This window comes from Diorhabda sublineata, chromosome 9 (assembly GCF_026230105.1).
Source record: "Diorhabda sublineata isolate icDioSubl1.1 chromosome 9, icDioSubl1.1, whole genome shotgun sequence".
NCBI lineage: Eukaryota > Metazoa > Arthropoda > Insecta > Coleoptera > Chrysomelidae > Diorhabda > Diorhabda sublineata.
Genome location: NC_079482.1, coordinates 6,783,429 through 6,802,475, shown reverse-complemented (window position 1 = coordinate 6,802,475; position 19,047 = coordinate 6,783,429). Strand labels below are relative to the sequence as shown.

At 33.3% G+C, this 19,047-nt stretch overlaps 1 protein-coding gene across 1 annotated transcript; it reads right to left on the bottom strand.

Annotated features, from left to right (window-relative positions):
* Positions 1-4,716: 4,716 nt before the first annotated feature.
* On the bottom strand, positions 4,717-9,825 carry LOC130448992 (uncharacterized). The gene is made up of 2 exons (XM_056786624.1): positions 9,369-9,825; positions 4,717-8,114 (listed from the first exon to the last, which is right to left on the bottom strand). Exons 1-2 carry the CDS (start codon positions 9,823-9,825, stop codon positions 4,717-4,719), a joined length of 3,855 nt encoding a protein of 1,284 aa, XP_056642602.1.
* Positions 9,826-19,047: the final 9,222 nt, after the last annotated feature.

Genomic DNA, 19,047 nt, shown 5'->3' with positions numbered 1-19,047 from the left:
CATTATTTATACATTTTATATCAAGTTTAAGAATGTTCACATTTCACGATAAATCGCTCATTGCCAATATAGTGATACACTGACGTCAGTATATAGTGAACTTGTGAACAGTTAACAGCATTATCCAGTGTTTCTGTGCTTTAAAAAGAGTTTTAAAACTTTATAGTGCTATAGACTGTCTCAGTACACTGATACTTCCATGAAAATCTCTGACAAATGAATTATTTACGTATTTACAGCAATTAACGAACTGACAAAATGATTACAACTCGATAACATCGACAACAAATTAAATTCGTATTCTTGTAGATCCTTTAATGAAGGTAAAAATTGTTATATTCATTATACTAGCTCTAAAAAAATTTTATTGAAATTATAAAAGAATGAGAACTTAACCTAAGTAATATTATAATTTCGAAGTAAAAATCACATCAAACAAATTGTAGATATGTGCTTTCATAGAAATTTTGACGTTTCTAAACGTTATAAAGATGTATGCCACTATAGCTGCATCGAGCATTGACAAGTTGTATATATCCGCTTTTAAGAATACGCTGTCTATTGTACAGGTTTTTATTTTAAAAAACAAATACCTTTATTCCGGTAGAAATACGTGAATTTGTCTAGAAACTACAATAAATTGAAATTACTGCAGTATTACTAGTCAAAACAAAGTAAATTAAATGGCGTTAATCGGACTGCATCTGACGTTTACTATTTAATGACATCATTCGCAGCTGATTGGTGCTCGGCGAGTTCCTGATCACATGACAAAATGTTTGAATTTGATAAATTTTTCTTTCATAACAAGTAGGTTTCCAGCAATTGATAAATAAAATGTTGGATTTTGGTTTATTGAGACATTTAACTTCTGTCTTAATCAAAATATTGACATTGGTATATCCGATAATTATATGAATTGATAGATCACATGATTATCATAATTAATGATTTTCTATCCCTTATTGTCAAAATTCAATATATGAAAAGAGTATATTTATAAATGTACAAATTGCTTGGTTCTGTTTTGTATTTAAATCAGAAAGTGTGGATTTTTCAATTTCTAGACGTAGCCTCTTGACTGTTCTTCCTATATTATTTACAGTGTCAGAAACGTGTAAATAAACAGAAATATCACTTGACAATTCTAAATTTTTTATTATTGTTGTTGGTTGTATGCTTCACTCAAAGATTATGTCTGATCATTTTTGGTTTTGAAATTCCAGAACACAAAATGGAACTTTTTCATATTTAATTATACCACCAGTTCCTGCTAAATTGTCTCTCTCCTATTATCAATCATACTGCTTATCATTTAGAAATTTTCGCCATCCAAAATCACAACATACTTTCTGATAACTTCTTCACGAAACTAAAAATATATAAGGAGATCTGTTAAAAAGAAATGATTAACTTTGCAATTCACAGTTTCTATATCCATGGTGTAGGTAGAAAAGGTGCATTTATAGCTACTCGTAAGTCCTAGTTCTATCTATAAAATAATTCTCTTAAGTGCCAAGCGAGATTAGTTACCTAATCTATACTAATAAAAGCAAAAACCTACTTTCATAATGAATTATCTTAAAGAATGTTCCTTTGGAAAGAAAACAACTTATCTCAACTGGAACAAAATCGTTGATCTTGAATGATACTTTTCCTAATACGACAAATCAACATATCTTGGTTCGAAATATTTCGTTTGTTTACATTTATATATTTGTCGCACTAATCATCACAAATGATGGACTACGAAAGGAACACGTACTTCATCCAAGAATATGAGATCTCTCTTGTATATTACAAAGTTTGCAGACAATCCTCACATCCTCAATTATATCAATAACTACAGATTATTTTATCAAAACTATTAAGCAGAACTATTACAACAATCACCTCTCGAGAGCTATAAATTTCTCGAAAGGAACTTGGTCTGTTATCAATGATTAGAGAAACAAAACCCGTTCATCAAACACTATTGACTTCGACCCTGACGAACTTAACAATTATTTCATGAACGTCAGTAAGAATATTAGTTCTCCAGGTCGTGATCTTATTTCTTTCCTCGTTGCTTATAAAAGAATCAGTGACAGTCTCTTCCTCAGATATGTGAATGGATTTGAGCTAGAACACACCATACTCAGCATTCAAAATAAGATTTCCTTCGGCAACTATGGGTTATCATCAAAGTTATTTTCGAATTTTTCAGAAGTGAAAATTAACGTTTTATGTTCTCTAATCAACGAATCCTTTGAGAAGGGGCTTTTCCCTACCTGCATAAAAACAGCTATAATTGTTCCCCTGCACTAGAATGGTGAGAAAAATAACACTAGTAACTTTTTTCCTATTGCATTATTACCACTCCTATCGAAGATAATTGAACGGCTAATAAAAAACAGTCTATTACCCTTTCTTCTCAAACATAATATCTTGATAGCTCAACAATTTGATTTCCTACCTAATAAATGCACTAATAACGCTATGTTTTCTGTTCGCAATGAAATATAGAGCTCAATTAACAATAAATTTTATACAGTTTTGAGTTTTTGTGATTTCGCTTAGGCCTTCGATTGTGTTGATCATGAAATTCTGATTAACAGTCTACAATATTATGGCATCCGAGGTGTTTCCTTAAAATGGTTTGTATCTTACCTTCAATGCCGAGAACAATTGGTAAGAGTGAAATCCAGATATACAAGCATTACCTACCATAGGCGAAGATATTATTACTATTAAGTCGTGGTCTGACGCAAACGGTCTCTGTTTAAACACTGAGAAGACTTTAATTTCATCGTTAAAAGAAACTTTGCCAGCTGTGAAACTCAACAGAGACTTAATACGATCTTCAAATTCGATCAAGCTCAAGTAGATCAAGATCAAGTCTTGGTTAGGTGGCCTTCAATGGTCTGTACATGTGAAAACTTGGCAAAAAAAATTACAAACTGCTTGTTTTGCTATTAAATCTGTGTCTGAACAGCTCGATTTTGGTACTGCTTTAACCACTTACTACTCGTTGTTCGAATCGCATCTTCGGTATGGTTTGCCTATCTGGGGTTGTTGTAGTTTCCATCCCTTCGAATCTATCTTCAAATTATAAAAAGAGCTATTCAATATACATTTGTGGTTTAAGTAGTAGTACGCATTGCGAATTATATTCTAAAATTCATAAAATCCTAACAATCATCGCTCTTTTCATTTTAGAATCCATTTGTTTCGTTCGCAAACTCTCTAACAAGTCAACTGGGAGACTTATTCATGCCTACCATACTATACGAAATAATTTGAACATTTATTCAACTATACCCACTTCTGATCTGGTGAAAAATTCCATCATCTTCATCGTTAAGTTCCGAAGATTAACAAAGACATTTCTACTTGAAAGTCGAAACGTCAATTCTTATCTTTCAAAAATTATTAAGAAAAACTGATTCTAAAACAGAAGAGACCTAAAATTAAGAACATTTAGATGCATAAAAATATCAATAAGTCCAATAAATAAGAATTTAAATTATTATAAATACTATATGTAGACAAATTGTTATTTTATATTTTTCATCTTCTTATATTATCTAATATAAAATTATGCTATTTTGTCGATAAAATTGTAAAATTTTCTAATGAAAATAGAGCTTATCTCTCTCTATTCGTTTCTTGAATCTTGAATCCATAATTCAGTATAATGAGTCTTTTTGGCAGAAGTTTCAGAGTGTTTTAATTGAGTCCCTATGGAATCTAGAGGAAAGTGGATGATGGTGGATAGTAAGCATGAAAACTATAAAATGACCTTAAGTTTCTCTAATAATTGCTTTAAGTCGTACCAAGCTTGAGCAAATTTTCCATACTATTAATATTGGTATTGAGATACAAAATGTGACAAACTGAAAAAGAAAACAGACTTATTTGATAACGTAGGAGGAAAATATGATTTTAGAAGCTAAGATCGGAATATAAGAAGTTATCAAAAAGCAGCAGAAGAAAAAAATTCATCACGTTTGATCATCAGCAATGTCTTCCCACTCCTCAACTTTTATCTGCTATAACGTTTTATCTGAGACAGTTAAGGACATTCAGTTTAACTGTGTAAGATTGAGATATGCATCAGGCTCACTCACTGCTTCATGTGGCATAAAGCTATAGTTGTTTATAGCTTGTATTGAATAGTTTTTCCAATAAAGTCGAGGAGATTACGCTGTACTCGAAATCTTGAGCAGACCAAAATAAGATTTCTCTATATTGAGATCTCATTCATCACTAAGAGTAATAAAGCACACATTTTTCATTCAATTATTCAGAAAACAAAGAGGCGACTTCCTTTCAAATTAGTAGGAATAGACCAATCATTTTTTTTTGAAATTTTCATTTAAAAATGAAGAGAAAATATAAATAGGAAAATACATTCTATTGGCGCTATGTTTGTGAAACAAAAGTTGACAGAGATAACACCTTATATTTTGTATTCTGAGATTGCTACCAACCAATAATGATAAAGACTGAAATACCTAACCACTAGTATTGTATTATAGTTATTATTAACACGTTCACATTAACATTTATTTGTAAGAAAATTTTACATAGCTTTGACAACAGAACTTATTATATTATCTCATTTCTTCCATTCGCTCAGTAGTCGGTTGGTCGGACAGCGTTGCCAGTTTTCATGAGTTTTGAATTAATTCTGGCGTGAACATACTCCCCGCGTTGAAAGCATAAGGATGGCTTTCAAAGGTCAACTGGAAGGGGGCAGATTTTTTGAAAGCTTCTTTTGATGATTTCTCCAGAGGGAGTTCTTATAGAAGCGACCCTAGCGATACCGTCAGGGCCTCTATGGAGCTTGCTGATTCTACCTAATAACCACTGAGTGGGCATAGTGTTCTCGCCTTTCACTAAAACGAGAGAATCTTCTACTAGATGGCCTTGGTTGGACTTCCATTTGGTGCGTCTTTGGAGCTCCGCAATGTACTCAGATTTCCATCTGTTCCAGAAGTGCTGTGCTAATTGTTGTACGAGCTGAAATCTGGAAAGTCGATTCATTTTTATGTCGGTGACATCTTGATCAGGTGCTGCAATTATTGGTCTTCCAATCAAGAAGTGAGCTGGGGTAAGAGGTCCAAAATCGTTGGGATCAGAGCTCAGTGGGCATAAAGGACGCGAATTCAAAATCGCCTCGATTTGTGCGAGAACTGTGGCAAATTCTTCAAATGATAAATGAACTTGGGTCAAAACGCGCCTTAAATGATGCTTTACGCTTTTGACAGCTGCTTCCCACAAACCTCCGAAGTGAGGAGAGTAGGGTGGTATAAAACTCCACTCTATATTCTGAGAGCTACATTTCTCGATTATAGTGTTGCTGCCATGTTTTAGAAAATCCTTTAGCTCTCGCTGTGCCCCGACGAAGCTTGTTCCATTGTCGGACAATATTTTTGATGGTTTGCCTCGTCTAGAGACAAAACGATATAGCGCTTGAATAAATGATTCTGAAGAAAGGCTAGAAATCAATTCCAAATGGACTGCTTTAGTTGATAAACAAATAAATACGCCAATATAACATTTACTTAAACGACAACCTCTACCTTTCTTATCGTTAATCATAAATGGCCCCGCGTAATCAACTCCCACTATTGAAAATGCACTAGAAGGATTAGTTCTATCGCGCGGTAAGTTGGCCATAATTGGCTGTATGGTTTTAGCATTGAATTTGAAGCATTTCACACAATTCTTAACAGTCTTTCGTGCAAGATTTCTACCGGATATAACCCAGTAATTTTCTCTTATAGTGCTTAAGAGCAGCTGAGGGCCGCCATGCAATAGGCGTTCATGTTCTTGTAAAAATAGTAGCTTTGAAAAATGATGCTTTGAATTGATCAAAATTGGATGCCTTTTGTCAAAGGAGTAATTTGAATGTTTTAGTCGCCCTCCTACGCGTAGCAAACCATCGGGTTCTAGAAAGGGACTAAGACTTAATAGATTACTATGGGAGCTCAAAGGCTTGTTATTTTTCAATGTTTCAATTTCGGTAGAATACGATTGAGATTGACAAATTCGAATGAGACATTTTAGAGAATCACTTAACTCCTGTACTGTAAGAGAACCGCCTCTTCTGCGATTTCTCTGAAGACAATTATCCTTAAATCGTAAAATGTATGCCATTGTTCGTTGCATTCTTGAGAAATTTGAAAAACGTTCAAAGGGAAAACTCAGAGTAGGGGGCGCAACATTGGTCAGAAGACTGGATTTAAGTTCAGGTAAATCATGAAGCACCTCCAGCTTGTCATTGGGCCAAAAACTTGGGTCCTTAGCTAGCCAAGTAGGGCCGCGCCACCACAAATCAGAGTTTAAAATTTGACTAGGATATATTCCCCTTGAAGCAATATCTGCTGGATTATCGTGGGTGGGGATGTGCCTCCAATCGGCGTGTTTAGTGAGAGACTGAATTTCTGCCACTCTATGGGCCGTGAATGTTTTTAGCAGATTCGGGCTTGTGCGTACCCAAGCTAGAGTTATAGTTGAGTCCGACCAAAGTGTGAAAGATTTGAATTGAATTTTCAAAGCAGTTTTAGCTTTATCTGTTAGGCGGGCTAGAAGCAATGCTGCGCATAATTCCAACCGCGGGATTGGTATTGTTTTTATAGGTGCCACCTTTGCTTTGGTGCATAACAGGGATACATGAACCTTTTGATCGGAATCAATACTTCTCAAATAAACACAGGCTCCGTAAGCCTTTTCCGAAGCGTCAGCGAAACCATGCAGTTGTAATTCAACAGCATTCTTGCAAATAGCTTGTCTGTTTAACTCAAGATCGTTCAAAATAAGAAGCTCCTTCTCCAACCTTACCCAATTTTCAGATATAGCTTTTGGAATAGCGTCATCCCAAGCTAATTTATTTTCCCATAATTTTTGCATTATCATTTTTGCGATAATAGTACATGGGCTTAGTAAACCAAGGATGTCGAATATTTTTGATATAGTAGATAAAATTGTGCGTTTTGTGACCTTTGTACCTATAGGATTGGTATGAATTTTATATTGAAGCTTATCGTTATTGCAAACCCATATCAAGCCTAATGTTTTTGTTTTGCCATCATGCGCAAATTCTAGTATATCGGATTTTAAATCATTTGAACTTATATTTTTGAGCGCGTTGGTGTCGTTAGAGCACCATTTTCGGAGTGCGAAACATCCCGATTTAAGAGTGTCACTTATCGCTTTACATATGTATTGCGCATGCTCAAGTGTAGGTGCACCTGTTAACAGGTCATCTACATAAAAGTCGTGCTTAATGATTTCGGCTATTTCCGGGTTCATTTCTTGAATATCCTCGGCGAGTTTAGCTAAACAGCGTATTGCAAGATAACTGGCAGAGGCTTGCCCGTATGTAACGGTATTTAGCTGGTAGACTTCCAGGTTATCACTCGGATTTTCGCGCCATACAATTTTTTGCAAATGCCTTTGCTCGGGCGTTATTGAAATTTGCCGGTACATTTTAACTATGTCTGCCGAAACTACATAGTTATATTTCCTAAACCTTAAGACTATTGATAGTAAATCGTCTTGTAAAACGGGTCCAATGACTTGAATATTGTTGAAGGATAGACCGTTGCTAGAGGGCGCTGATGCATCGAAAACTACCCGTAGTTTTGTGGTCAAACTCTCTTCTCTCAAAACTCCGTGATGCGGCATGAAATATTCGAAGCTTGAATCATTGCCGTTACAAATTGTCATATGGCCTAGCTCTTTATACTCGTTCATAAATTGTATATATCTGCTGTGCAGCATTGGATCTCTCCTGAATTTTCGTTCTAATGCATAGAAACGTTTTTCGGCTTGAGCTTTCGACTCACCTAAACTAGAAGGTTGTTGCTTCAAAGGTATAGTGACTGTAAAACGTCCGTTCGCGTCTCTGGTAGTAGTTTTGATGAAATTGTCCTCGCAAAATTGTTCATCTGGAGAAAGTTGTCGCGTGCTAGATATTTCCTCGATTTCCCAAAATTTGGCTATTGAATTTAATAATTCCTGGTTTATACTTAAATTACAAGAAGCCTTTTCAACGTTGTTAGTACTTATTTGCCCAGATACAACCCAACCTAGCACTGTATCAATTAATAGCGGCATATTTTTTCCTAACGAAATTTTGTTATTGCTTAAAATTGTCCAAAATAGGTCCGCGCCAATGAGCATGTCTACTGGTCCGGGAATATTGAATTGTGGATCAGCTAGCTTTAGATCACCTGGAATCGCCCAAGATTGCGTGTTGATTCGACAACACGGCATCACACTTGTAATCTCTTTTAGAATATAACAATTGCCATGCGCTTTAAAATTGGTATGTATAGATTTAAATGAAACCTTACACCTTTTACTGACCTTTGAAATATTGTTTGAAATTCCGAAAATTGAAAGATCTGTTTTATGTGTCGCAATATTCAAACGCTTTTGCAAATCCTCCGTTATAAAGGAAGTTTGAGAACCACAATCTAATAACGCTCTTGCTTTGTGAAAATTATTGAAATTGTCTGAAATGAGTAAACAGGCGGTAGATAATAGCACCTGCCCCGCCGCTGGTACCACTACGCCACTGCTTAGTGCTGCGGAACTTGAGCTCGCGTTGTCCGCTATCTCGAGTTTTTCATGCAAAATTGTATTGTGCCAAGCTTTACACACTTTGCAAGGCCCTAATTTACACTGTTTGACAGAGTGACCCGAACGCAAACAGTTATGGCAAAGATTTGATTTTTTGACAAAATCTTTTTTTTGTGTTATTGTTAATCCGAGAAACTCTGCACAACGATATATTGAATGCTCTTTCTTGCAATAGGAGCATGTATATGTACTTGAGGTCAATGACCTTACTCTACTTTGTTTATTGAATTTATTTTCCTCATTACTAAATTTTGAATCTGATTTATTTAAACTGAGACTGTTCTTTGATTCTAACATATTAAGAAAATTGGAACGTTTTTGTAAAAATTGTAGGAATTTATCTAACTTTGGCAATTCTTCCTGATCTCTATTTTCCCTTTCCCATTCAAGATTTGAGCTAGTATCTAATTTATTAGTAATCCAAAAAATTAGTAGAGGATCCCAATTAGTTATATTTTGCCCCAATTGTTCAATAGATCCCAAATGTTTGTGAATATCGTCAGCTAAATTTTGTAGTTTTTCAGCTGTCGGTTTTTGTATATTTTCTAATGAAAAAATAGCTCTAATATGTTCATATATTAATTTTTTAGTATTGTCAAATCTTTTTGAAATTGTGGCCCATGCCACTTCATAATTGTCGGCCGTATATTTGATTTTGGAAATGGACGCCGCTGCTGTTCCTCCTAGTGCACTTCGCAAGTAATAAAATTTTTGAATATTATCTAATTTTTTACTATCATGAATAAGGCTTTTATATGTGTCCCTGAATTCTAACCAATCTTCAAAGTTTCCACTGAATTTAGGAAGTGATATATCCGGAAGCTTTATACCCTCGTTTTTACAACAAGCTTTGTCTGAAATCACGCTAAGATTTGTATCATTATCGTGATTATTGTAGCTTTGTAAAATGTTTTTAGCAACAGCGATTGCATCATAATATGAATTTTCAAATCTCTCTCGTTCGATTAATTGCTCATCTAAATTTATATCATCCTGTAACTCTATTTCTAATTGATATGATTTGAATTCGTCAAGATAATTTTCGGCATCACGTAACCTATCTTTTAATTTTGTAACTTCTGTTTGGCTTAAATTAGATATAGTTGCAAATTCATTTACCGCTTTTGTGAAAATAGTTAACTGAGCTTTAATTACACCTCTTTTCTTTATTAGTTTGCCAAGTTCTGCCATTTTATATTGTCAAATTGTTCAAGCACAAACAGAGAAGCTTTGAAATCGCAAATGGAAAGAAAAATTCGGAAATAAATAATTTGGAACAAACTCACTCTGATTTCGGTCGAACTGCCTGATTCTTGCAATTGAACTAGTCGGCCAGTTGAGTTGATGTCTGGTCGCCGTGATATTGTATCGACTACTTGTTTGGTCGATCACTTTGCACTCGTTGATAGTTGCTTGCAGCACGTGGTAAATTGTTTTTGGGTTATAGTTGTTAATAATATATTGTTTATTGCGAATTTTCACTGGTTTTGTTTATAATCCGCTCGTAAGGACCATTTTTTGTATTATAGTTATTATTAACACGTTCACATTAACATTTATTTGTAAGAAAATTTTACATAGCTTTGACAACAGAACTTATTATATTATCTCATTTCTTCCATTCGCTCAGTAGTCGGTTGGTCGGACAGCGTTGCCAGTTTTCATGAGTTTTGAATTAATTCTGGCGTGAACAAGTATCATCTTATTATGATGATAACGACTAAATTAGTTCTCCATTCGATTTATTTTGTCTTTTATACTCCATTTTTTGTTAAAAGTAAAAACCGAAACAATCACTTTTTGTGGATAGAGCGCATATTGAGTTACTACTGCTCCCCCAATTGCATTTTTTACTGCTAATTTGTTGCTGCATCGTTTTCAGGTACGTCCTAATCTTTTACATCTTAATGGAGATTTTTCACGTACAATTTTAACAAAAACATTTCCGTTTTCTGTACTTACTGCTCTGTTTTTGCTGTTTCATGTTTAGTTAGTCTTATAATTGAGTTCTAGTGTGTTAAATACCAAGAAATTTCACACGAAAAAACTTATGACGTAATTTAATTCATAATTAATAGATTTTTTGAATCTACACTTCAATTCTTTATTAATAATTTCACATTCTGTTAATTGATGGCTTTGAAATTTGTTTATCATTTATGAGATTTTCTATAATGAATTTGTAACTTCTCTTAGTCGTTTTCATAATAAGTATGAGTCACTAGAATATATTATCTGTGATACACAGTTTTTTAGAGAAACTGTTGATTCCAAGAAGGTTACAATATATTTATACATGAATTAGAATGAATGTCGTAAAATATTTATATGGTTCTAAATTTTATGATAAAACATTAATTAGACTAATGAAACCGATGCATCATTGGAAAATTATTCGTCATTAAATGGTTTTGAGAATACATAAAACCACATCCTCCATTTTTTCATGTATTAACCATTTATTGGAAGTAGTTGATGAATTATTTAAGAGAAAAATTAAATTAGCAATTTTCACTATGAATATGTTAGCCTAGTTCTTCATATTCAATAATTGTAATATAAATATAATCAGTGATATTAGAAGAGATACATTACTTATTGATATCACGTCATTAGCATAATCATGATCATATTAAGTGCAGATTATGATAACAATATCAAGGGAGGAAATTGAAACAAGGTGTCACAAATAGACATCCACCACCTCCTTGGTGACAGTGCAGGATTGTGTTGAGCTGCGGGGTAATAGACAACATTATTTTTTTCTATATACATATTAATTAAATTTCTTGTATTTAACAGTTCTACAACTCTATCGAATTTAGCTAATTAACCAATATAGAGGGACTAAGTAGTTGGAATTAAGTAGGAACTGGAACCGTTGGCGATATTAATATTGTTTACATGTCTCTGAAGACGATAACTTGGTTATCGAAACACGCGTCAGACAGTGTAATTGTGAGTGTTGGTGTAAACACTGTATTCAGTATGCAATATAGAAAGAGGAAAGTCAAATTCATGATCAACTTTATTAATTTTCATACTGCTAGTAAACAACAAAAGAATCTTCTTCGACTTTTGAAGATATCTAAGACAATGGAAGTTATGATTGCCATTGGTCGACTGGAAGTTATTTTTAAGTATCTTAGCATACTTGAAATTCCATCTAAGATTTGCTTATGGTCGGTTTATTCACAGGGAAATATGTAGCTCCACTTTACACTATTTCAAATCATGAGTAAATTCGTTTGTGAACGCAAATTTGTTTTCTAAAAGAATGAAAATCTTAGCACTCAGAATAATTATACGAATTTGATAAAACTGCTTTTTTCACCCAGCTCTTTTCGAGTGAAGATAATATTTATTGAAATTGTTCAAGGTTTCTGAACTTACCTCACTTTGAATTAGAACTTGATGTTCAAGTCCCCTACATTGGACATTAAAACCTCATTTATTTGGTTTCATAAGAAGACTCCTAATAACAGAGTACAAATTTTCGAGTGGAAATAAGTATATTATATATATATATATATATATATATATATATATATATATATATATATCCAAAAGAATATAATCATATATAATCAAATTTAAGATATGGATAGAATAGATAGAACTCTTGATGTTAGACATAGAAATTTACGTCCCTTCTCTTTCCTAATTACATATATGTAAGCTAGAGACTAACTAGCATAGAATGGATATTTATTATAGAAGTATTGTACATTTCTGTAACTGGGTTTGAGGCTACTCTCGCGAGGCTCATCATTCCTTGGAAATTTGGTCAAAAAGCACAACGCCATTTCTATGCGAAACAATTTTATGAAAATGACGGTTTTCACGTTATTAGTTACCTTTTTTTTCGGTGTTATTGTATATATTGGATGTAAAATATATAGGGTGGTGACAAGCATTTGAAACGGAGAGAACGTGGCACAAGTAAAATGTGTGAGAGACGATCCAAGATTGTCTAGCCGCAAGCGTTCAGATACCTACTTTCATTTACATGGACACGTCAACAAAAAAAGTGCAGATTTAGGAGTAGGAAAAACCTTAAATTGAAGTAACAAAGACCTTTACAGCCAATTGCTCTTAACTATTTTGAGGGTTATAATAATAGAATGAACATACACGTAGCAAGATGGCAAGTTTTCCTGTGATTAGGAAAATTATCCCATTTTCCCAGAAAAAAATAATCTCCTGGCAGACAAGAACTATCTCCAGCCTATTTATTTTCTAGAAGTCTACTTAAAAGTCGAATCTTCGAAATTGAACCAACAAAGTTTGGAGTACATGTGCAAGAGTGAGGTTTCAGGAATGTCAGTTTTGAGATGGCACTTACTTGGATCATTGATTTTTATTTTGAATAAACATTTGCTTGGTTAAAAAGTATATTTTATCAATAAAATTTCAAAAGAGTAAAAGATGTATGCCTATATGAAGTCAAACCAGTAATACTTTCAGGCACCTAAGCTTTCATGTGGTTCAATGTGATTCAATACGCACGTGATCTCATTAAATCTTTGTACATTATTTTTTTATCCCAAATAAGTGATTGCTAGATATGTCTCAATATTTATAAGCTTGTGTATGCAATTAAATAAATTATCTAATACCCATAAGCTGATATCATTTAACAACAATAGTACCCGATCATTAGCATAAAAAAAGGAATTTCAAAACATCTTTTCCGATGTCTAATGAACCACATGAAACTTTTATACATTAATATCAATGAGATCATCATTTCATATATCAATTCGCCTGTAAATAATCTCATTCAAGGATTGATCCATTTTTTTCTCCCACTTGACTAAACAATTTTTTGTTGTCGGATATGTGGGTGCATATTACTTCAGACAATGGACGGATAAATCACGAAATATGAAACAAAAGATGTAATTTGAAAGCAAGGTCACTCGCCTTCTGATTAGTTTGCGGCAAATTACGATAAAGATAAAACAGCTTTTTTCGATATAACATCTTGAATCTGTACAAGAGAACGAACAGTGTTGTTGATGTACATGCGACAACTAATATTCGCAATTGAAATTTTGATATACTAAACAATTTGTTCGAAAACTTATAACTCAAGAAGTGCTGGATCTATTTTCATTGTTTTTGATTTCTTCTAGTCATTTCCTTCCAGATTTACAGAGTAACTACTAAAAACATTGGAAAATGCACAAGAAAAAGAAGCAAAATATTCGTGGGTCTGGTAACTGTCGAAGATTGAGCTCATTTCGTGGATATACTAAACTGTCCTCTCCAATTTCGAAACTCATTTTACTTATAGATGTCAGACGCTTACATTATTTCTACATGCTTCCTTTAAAATTCACGTGACCTATGGAATAAAGACGAAGATAAAATGTCAAACATGTCAAAAGACACTTTGAATTCCTGTCAGTTCATAACTAAAGCAATAGAGGATTTGTGTCATCCCATTTGAAGCAGTTTGTTAGGTTAGGAATGCCAGTGTCAGATCACGCAGTCAATGATATATTTAATAGAGAAAATAGAGGGTAGAAATAAGAAGATGAATCTGTGTATAGTACCCTTTGATACTTACAATCAACAATATCTAATGCCAATCCAACAAACCAAATTTTCCCATTCTTCCACACACTCCCATACCAATCCTAATTGTAACAACCACCCAAAAACATCTAGCAAAGACGAGATAACAACAGTAGGAACAAAAAGAGAAAGATGCAAAAGGCATAAGTTCAATATAGATCATAGTCCTTTCCAGTCACTTTCAGAAGGAACTATTACTGAAAGACAAGAAAACAAATTATATATATATATATATATATATATATATATATATATATATATATATATATATATATATATATATATATAGCGTGACTGACTATAACAAAATGATAGAAAAACTAGCACAATTAGTGGGAGAGGGGACATACTCCTCCAAAGTCTGGCCAAATTGATACAAAAAAAATTTTCCCAAAGACACCTGATTCCTACACCATGTAACGGACGTAAACAGTTTACCATACATACCAATTAAAGGAAGAAAGAGCCTACAGAGCAGTTATCCGAGACCTACACCATTAAAAAATAATCAATGAAATAAAAACTAAAAAAGGGTCATAAGGAAAAGAACATTACAAGTGTCAGAAACAGAATAAGTAGGGAACCACTACCTTTATTTTTCGTCGATCTTGGATCCGAAAATAATAATAAACAGATATTTGAACTTCAATATATACATACAACTTTGTAAGATACGAGTTGGACCACCAAGAATCAAAAAATATATACCACAATGCACACGATTGCAAGATTTTGATCAACAAGATGTTGGTCATACTAAAACATATTATACAAAACCATATAACTGCGTCACATGATACAAAAGACTGTAAAAAACCAAAAAAACACCAGCAAATTGTACACACCATAACGGAGATCATCCTTCCAATTCCATTGGATGGTCTGTTTATTTTGACTTCATAAATGCCAGATAACAACCCTAATGTAAACTTACCTACCCAACAAACTCCTAATATCAATAAAGTTAGTTGTAGAGACGCCACCATCGGAAACAGAAATTGCGATTAACAATAATAATAATAATAAAGAACTAGATTAATTATTAGGAATTCTAGACGAATTCAAAAACATGTTTCCTCCACTATTAAGCCAAAACAGTATGATTTTAACTATGCTAACTACAGTCACTAACAAAATAATTTCAAAAATTAAAAATTGGATCCTGGAATGCTAATGGTGTTCATATCATATACTGGAGATTTCATCATTTTCAAAAACAAACAAAATAGTTATCCTCTTAATTTCTGAAAGCACGTCAATCGTAGCAGCAATATACAGTCCTCCAAGAAATTCTATATCAAGGAATATCGTCATTTCTTACAAACTCTTGGTTCAAAATTCCTAGTTGCAGGAAAGTGGAACGCCAAACACACCACATGGGGTTCCAGACTACCTAAAGGCCAAGCACTTATGTATATTATGTAACGAAATAACCTGAACTATCGATCAACGGGTGAGCTAACATACTGTCCCACGGATATCAACAAGATTCCAGATCTGGTAGACTTTGCTATAATAAAAGGAATAGGTGACATCCACAGTGCATTAAAGTCAAACTTCGAGGTCCCATCAGACCATAGCTTAATAATAACAACTATAAGTACACATGTAATATAGAGAACAATACCACCTAAGCTAACAACTAAAGAAACAAACTAGGATGCTTTTTAAAATCTAATAATTACAAACAATAGTCTAGATATCAGAATAAAATAGAATAAAGATATTGACCAAGCTGTAGACTATCTAACAACAGTTATTCAAAAAGCACGGTGGGAAGCAACACCATAACGCCAAAAAATTGTATAAGAAAACTATAACATGCACCTTCTTATAAGAGAACTTGTAGAAGAAAAAAGAAGAGCGCGACAAACATAGTTAAACAGAATAAGTCACAGACGAAATAGAGCACGATATGAAGAAAATAATGAATCCTTCCAGACTCATGCTTTGAACCTTTCTCGTGAAGACCACTCCATTTGGAGAGCTACAAAAATACTTGAACGACCGACAGTAAGCAATTAACCTTTACTAAAATCAGATAGGCTCGTACAAACTTAGAAAAAGGCACAATTTTTGCAGAACACCTAGCAAATGTATTCTTAGCTCTAGATAATAATACCGATGAGAATTTAAAAAGTTATCTTGAAGTACCATGCCAATAACCTCTACATTTGATGACATTTACCTCGTCGGAAGTTCGACAACAAATAAAACTTGTAGATCACAAGAAAGCTCCTGTGTATGATCTAATAACAGGAGAACTACTACAGAAGTTACCAATAAAAGCAGTGATGCTGTTAGCAGTAATCTGTAATAGAATATTACGCCTCCGACACTATTCGATACAATGAAATATACCCAGATTCAAAAACCTAGTAAACCAGCAACATAAGCTAGTTTATATCGCCCTATAAGCCACTTCCAATAATGTCAAAAGTACTAGAAAGACACTTCTACGTAAAATCCAAACAGTTTCTCTCATACCACAGCACCAATTTTGTTTCAGATGCAAACACTTCACAATTCAACAATCCCACAGGATAGTTAAGATAATTAAAATAACACTAAAGGGAAAAAGGGTGTGTGCTGGAATATTTCTAGACATAGTCTGGCATGACTGTCTCCTCTACAAACTGAAACTACATTTAACGGAACAACTATACTTTACTTTGAAATCTTATATCACCATTTGCTACTTTCAAGTCAAAGTTGAAGATACCTTCACAAATTACTCTGGAATCTGGAGTACCTCAGGGTAACGTTCTAGTCCCATTTATGTATCTGATATTCACAGCGTTTCAAGTACCGACGATACCTTCATAACAACCTTTTCAGACGTCACGGCAATCATTGAAGCAGATGTAGACCCAACTAGAGATGCAGAAAAACTATAAAATCATCTAAATTGGTTAGAAAACTGGCTCCATTAGTTGAAACATTTACAACAAAAAAATGTTTATACGCAAATGTTTATACAATAATATTCCCATTTCGATAAAACCAGTTGTCAAGTACTTTAGGTTGCAATTAGAAGGAAAACTTACATGGAAAACGCACATCAAAAATAAGAGAAAACAGATTTGAAACTAAAAAATATACACTGGCTACTCAATAAAAAGTCTCAACTAATACTCTAAAATAAATTGCTCATCTACAAAACTATATTCATACCAATCTGGTCGTATGGAATAGAGCTGTGGAGCTGCAGTAAACCTTCTAATACGAAGATACTCTAAGCACTCCGTATATTGAGTAGAGCCTCCTGGTACGTTACTAACCAAACAATTCATGACGATATGGACATCTCACTAATCAAAGGTGTGATAAAAAACTACCACAAGATACAAAATTCGATCTAAGGACAACAACAATGAATTGACAAATAATCTATTCATCCAGCCACTAGCAAAGAGATTATTGACGAGGATATGGCCAAAAGATCTCCCGCAATAAATACTTAGAGTGAATGGATGGTTCCTGACTTACTTTAGTGACTTATAGACAATTTACTTATTACTCTGCTATAGAGTAGATAGTGAAACTGCTGTACATTAATAAAAACGAACAAAATAGTGATAAATACTTGATAAGAATTCAGAAAAAGCCTTGACAATATTATATTAAGGCCATGGCATTTCATGCTTTCGAAATATGGGTTAAAATTAATAAATTTCTCTAGATTCTCACTTCTTAGACCCTTTCCCATATTTTTGTTTCTAATATTTTGTGAAGATCGAAATAGATAAAAAACTCAACTTATTACCTGTTTTAGAAACTTTAAATCAAGACAATTTAGCAAAATAATCATTTATAAATATATGTAGTAGTCTGGATATATTTCTATGAAAGCAGAAAGACTAGAATATTCAGAGTAACAAAAAATGCCGAAGTTAGTGCTATGCAGCAATCTCATTGGAAAAAACGTGAATATAGATTATAGTACGAAACCAAGTCATGGTGAAAAATCATTAGTAAAATCTCTCAATTAGATACTTTACTCTCGATATTTCTATTTCGTTATGAATATTGTCGTTTTCTTTACTCACTGTATTCCATCAGTGATCTATTGTTGGAAATTACTACTTGGTCTTCAATTATTTATGTTCTGTTGATTAACATTGCAATGTCCTACTGACTCATCCAATGCTGATGCACACCATTTGCTATTCTTCCGGGTCAACACGTATTTTACCCTGACAATACCACAAACTTTCAATAAAGATGCATTACAAATTGTTTGCATGTACATGTGGGTGTTGTGTAAGATTTTATTTATATGGATTGCATATTATTACAAAAAGAAAAATTCTTTTTTTATAAAATTGATTGATGATATGTATAGATCGTGATGAAATCAAACACCACGTTATCTATTGTGCGCTGAGATTATATCTACAATGGAGTCATGATAAACTTCTCACTGCCTCTTTTTTCGCGAATAAATATTAATTTTTGAATCACGATCCTAATATATGCATAATTTGAAAGCTACACGATATTACTAAAGATGCATTGAGGAATATCCTACATGTCACATTCATATCTTTGGGCTATTCTATTGTTAAAGTTGCATCTAGAGTGGGGTGGATTCTATATTGTTACTTAATTTATCTTTTCATGAAGACGTCCTATGCTAGCTATCAAATAAGGTGAACAAAATGAATCACTTTTTTTGGCTGGTTTTGGTTTAGAAAAGTTCATAAAAAATTTAAACAATTATCTACGTTAGTTACAAATTAATTATTGACGATCAACCATAATATATATAACTTCTGAAATCATATATAGATATAGTAAATAAAACATAAAATCAAATTGATACTTTGC

Excerpts from the sequence above, each read along its gene's own strand:
- LOC130448992 (XM_056786624.1), bottom strand. The coding sequence starts at position 9,825 with ATGGCAGAACTTGGCAAACTAATAAAGAAAAGAGGTGTAATTAAAGCT. Across the intron at positions 8,115-9,368 it reads TAAAAGCCTTATTCATGATA|GAAAAAATATGCCGCTATTA; the intron begins GTAAAAAATTAG and ends AAATTTCGTTAG.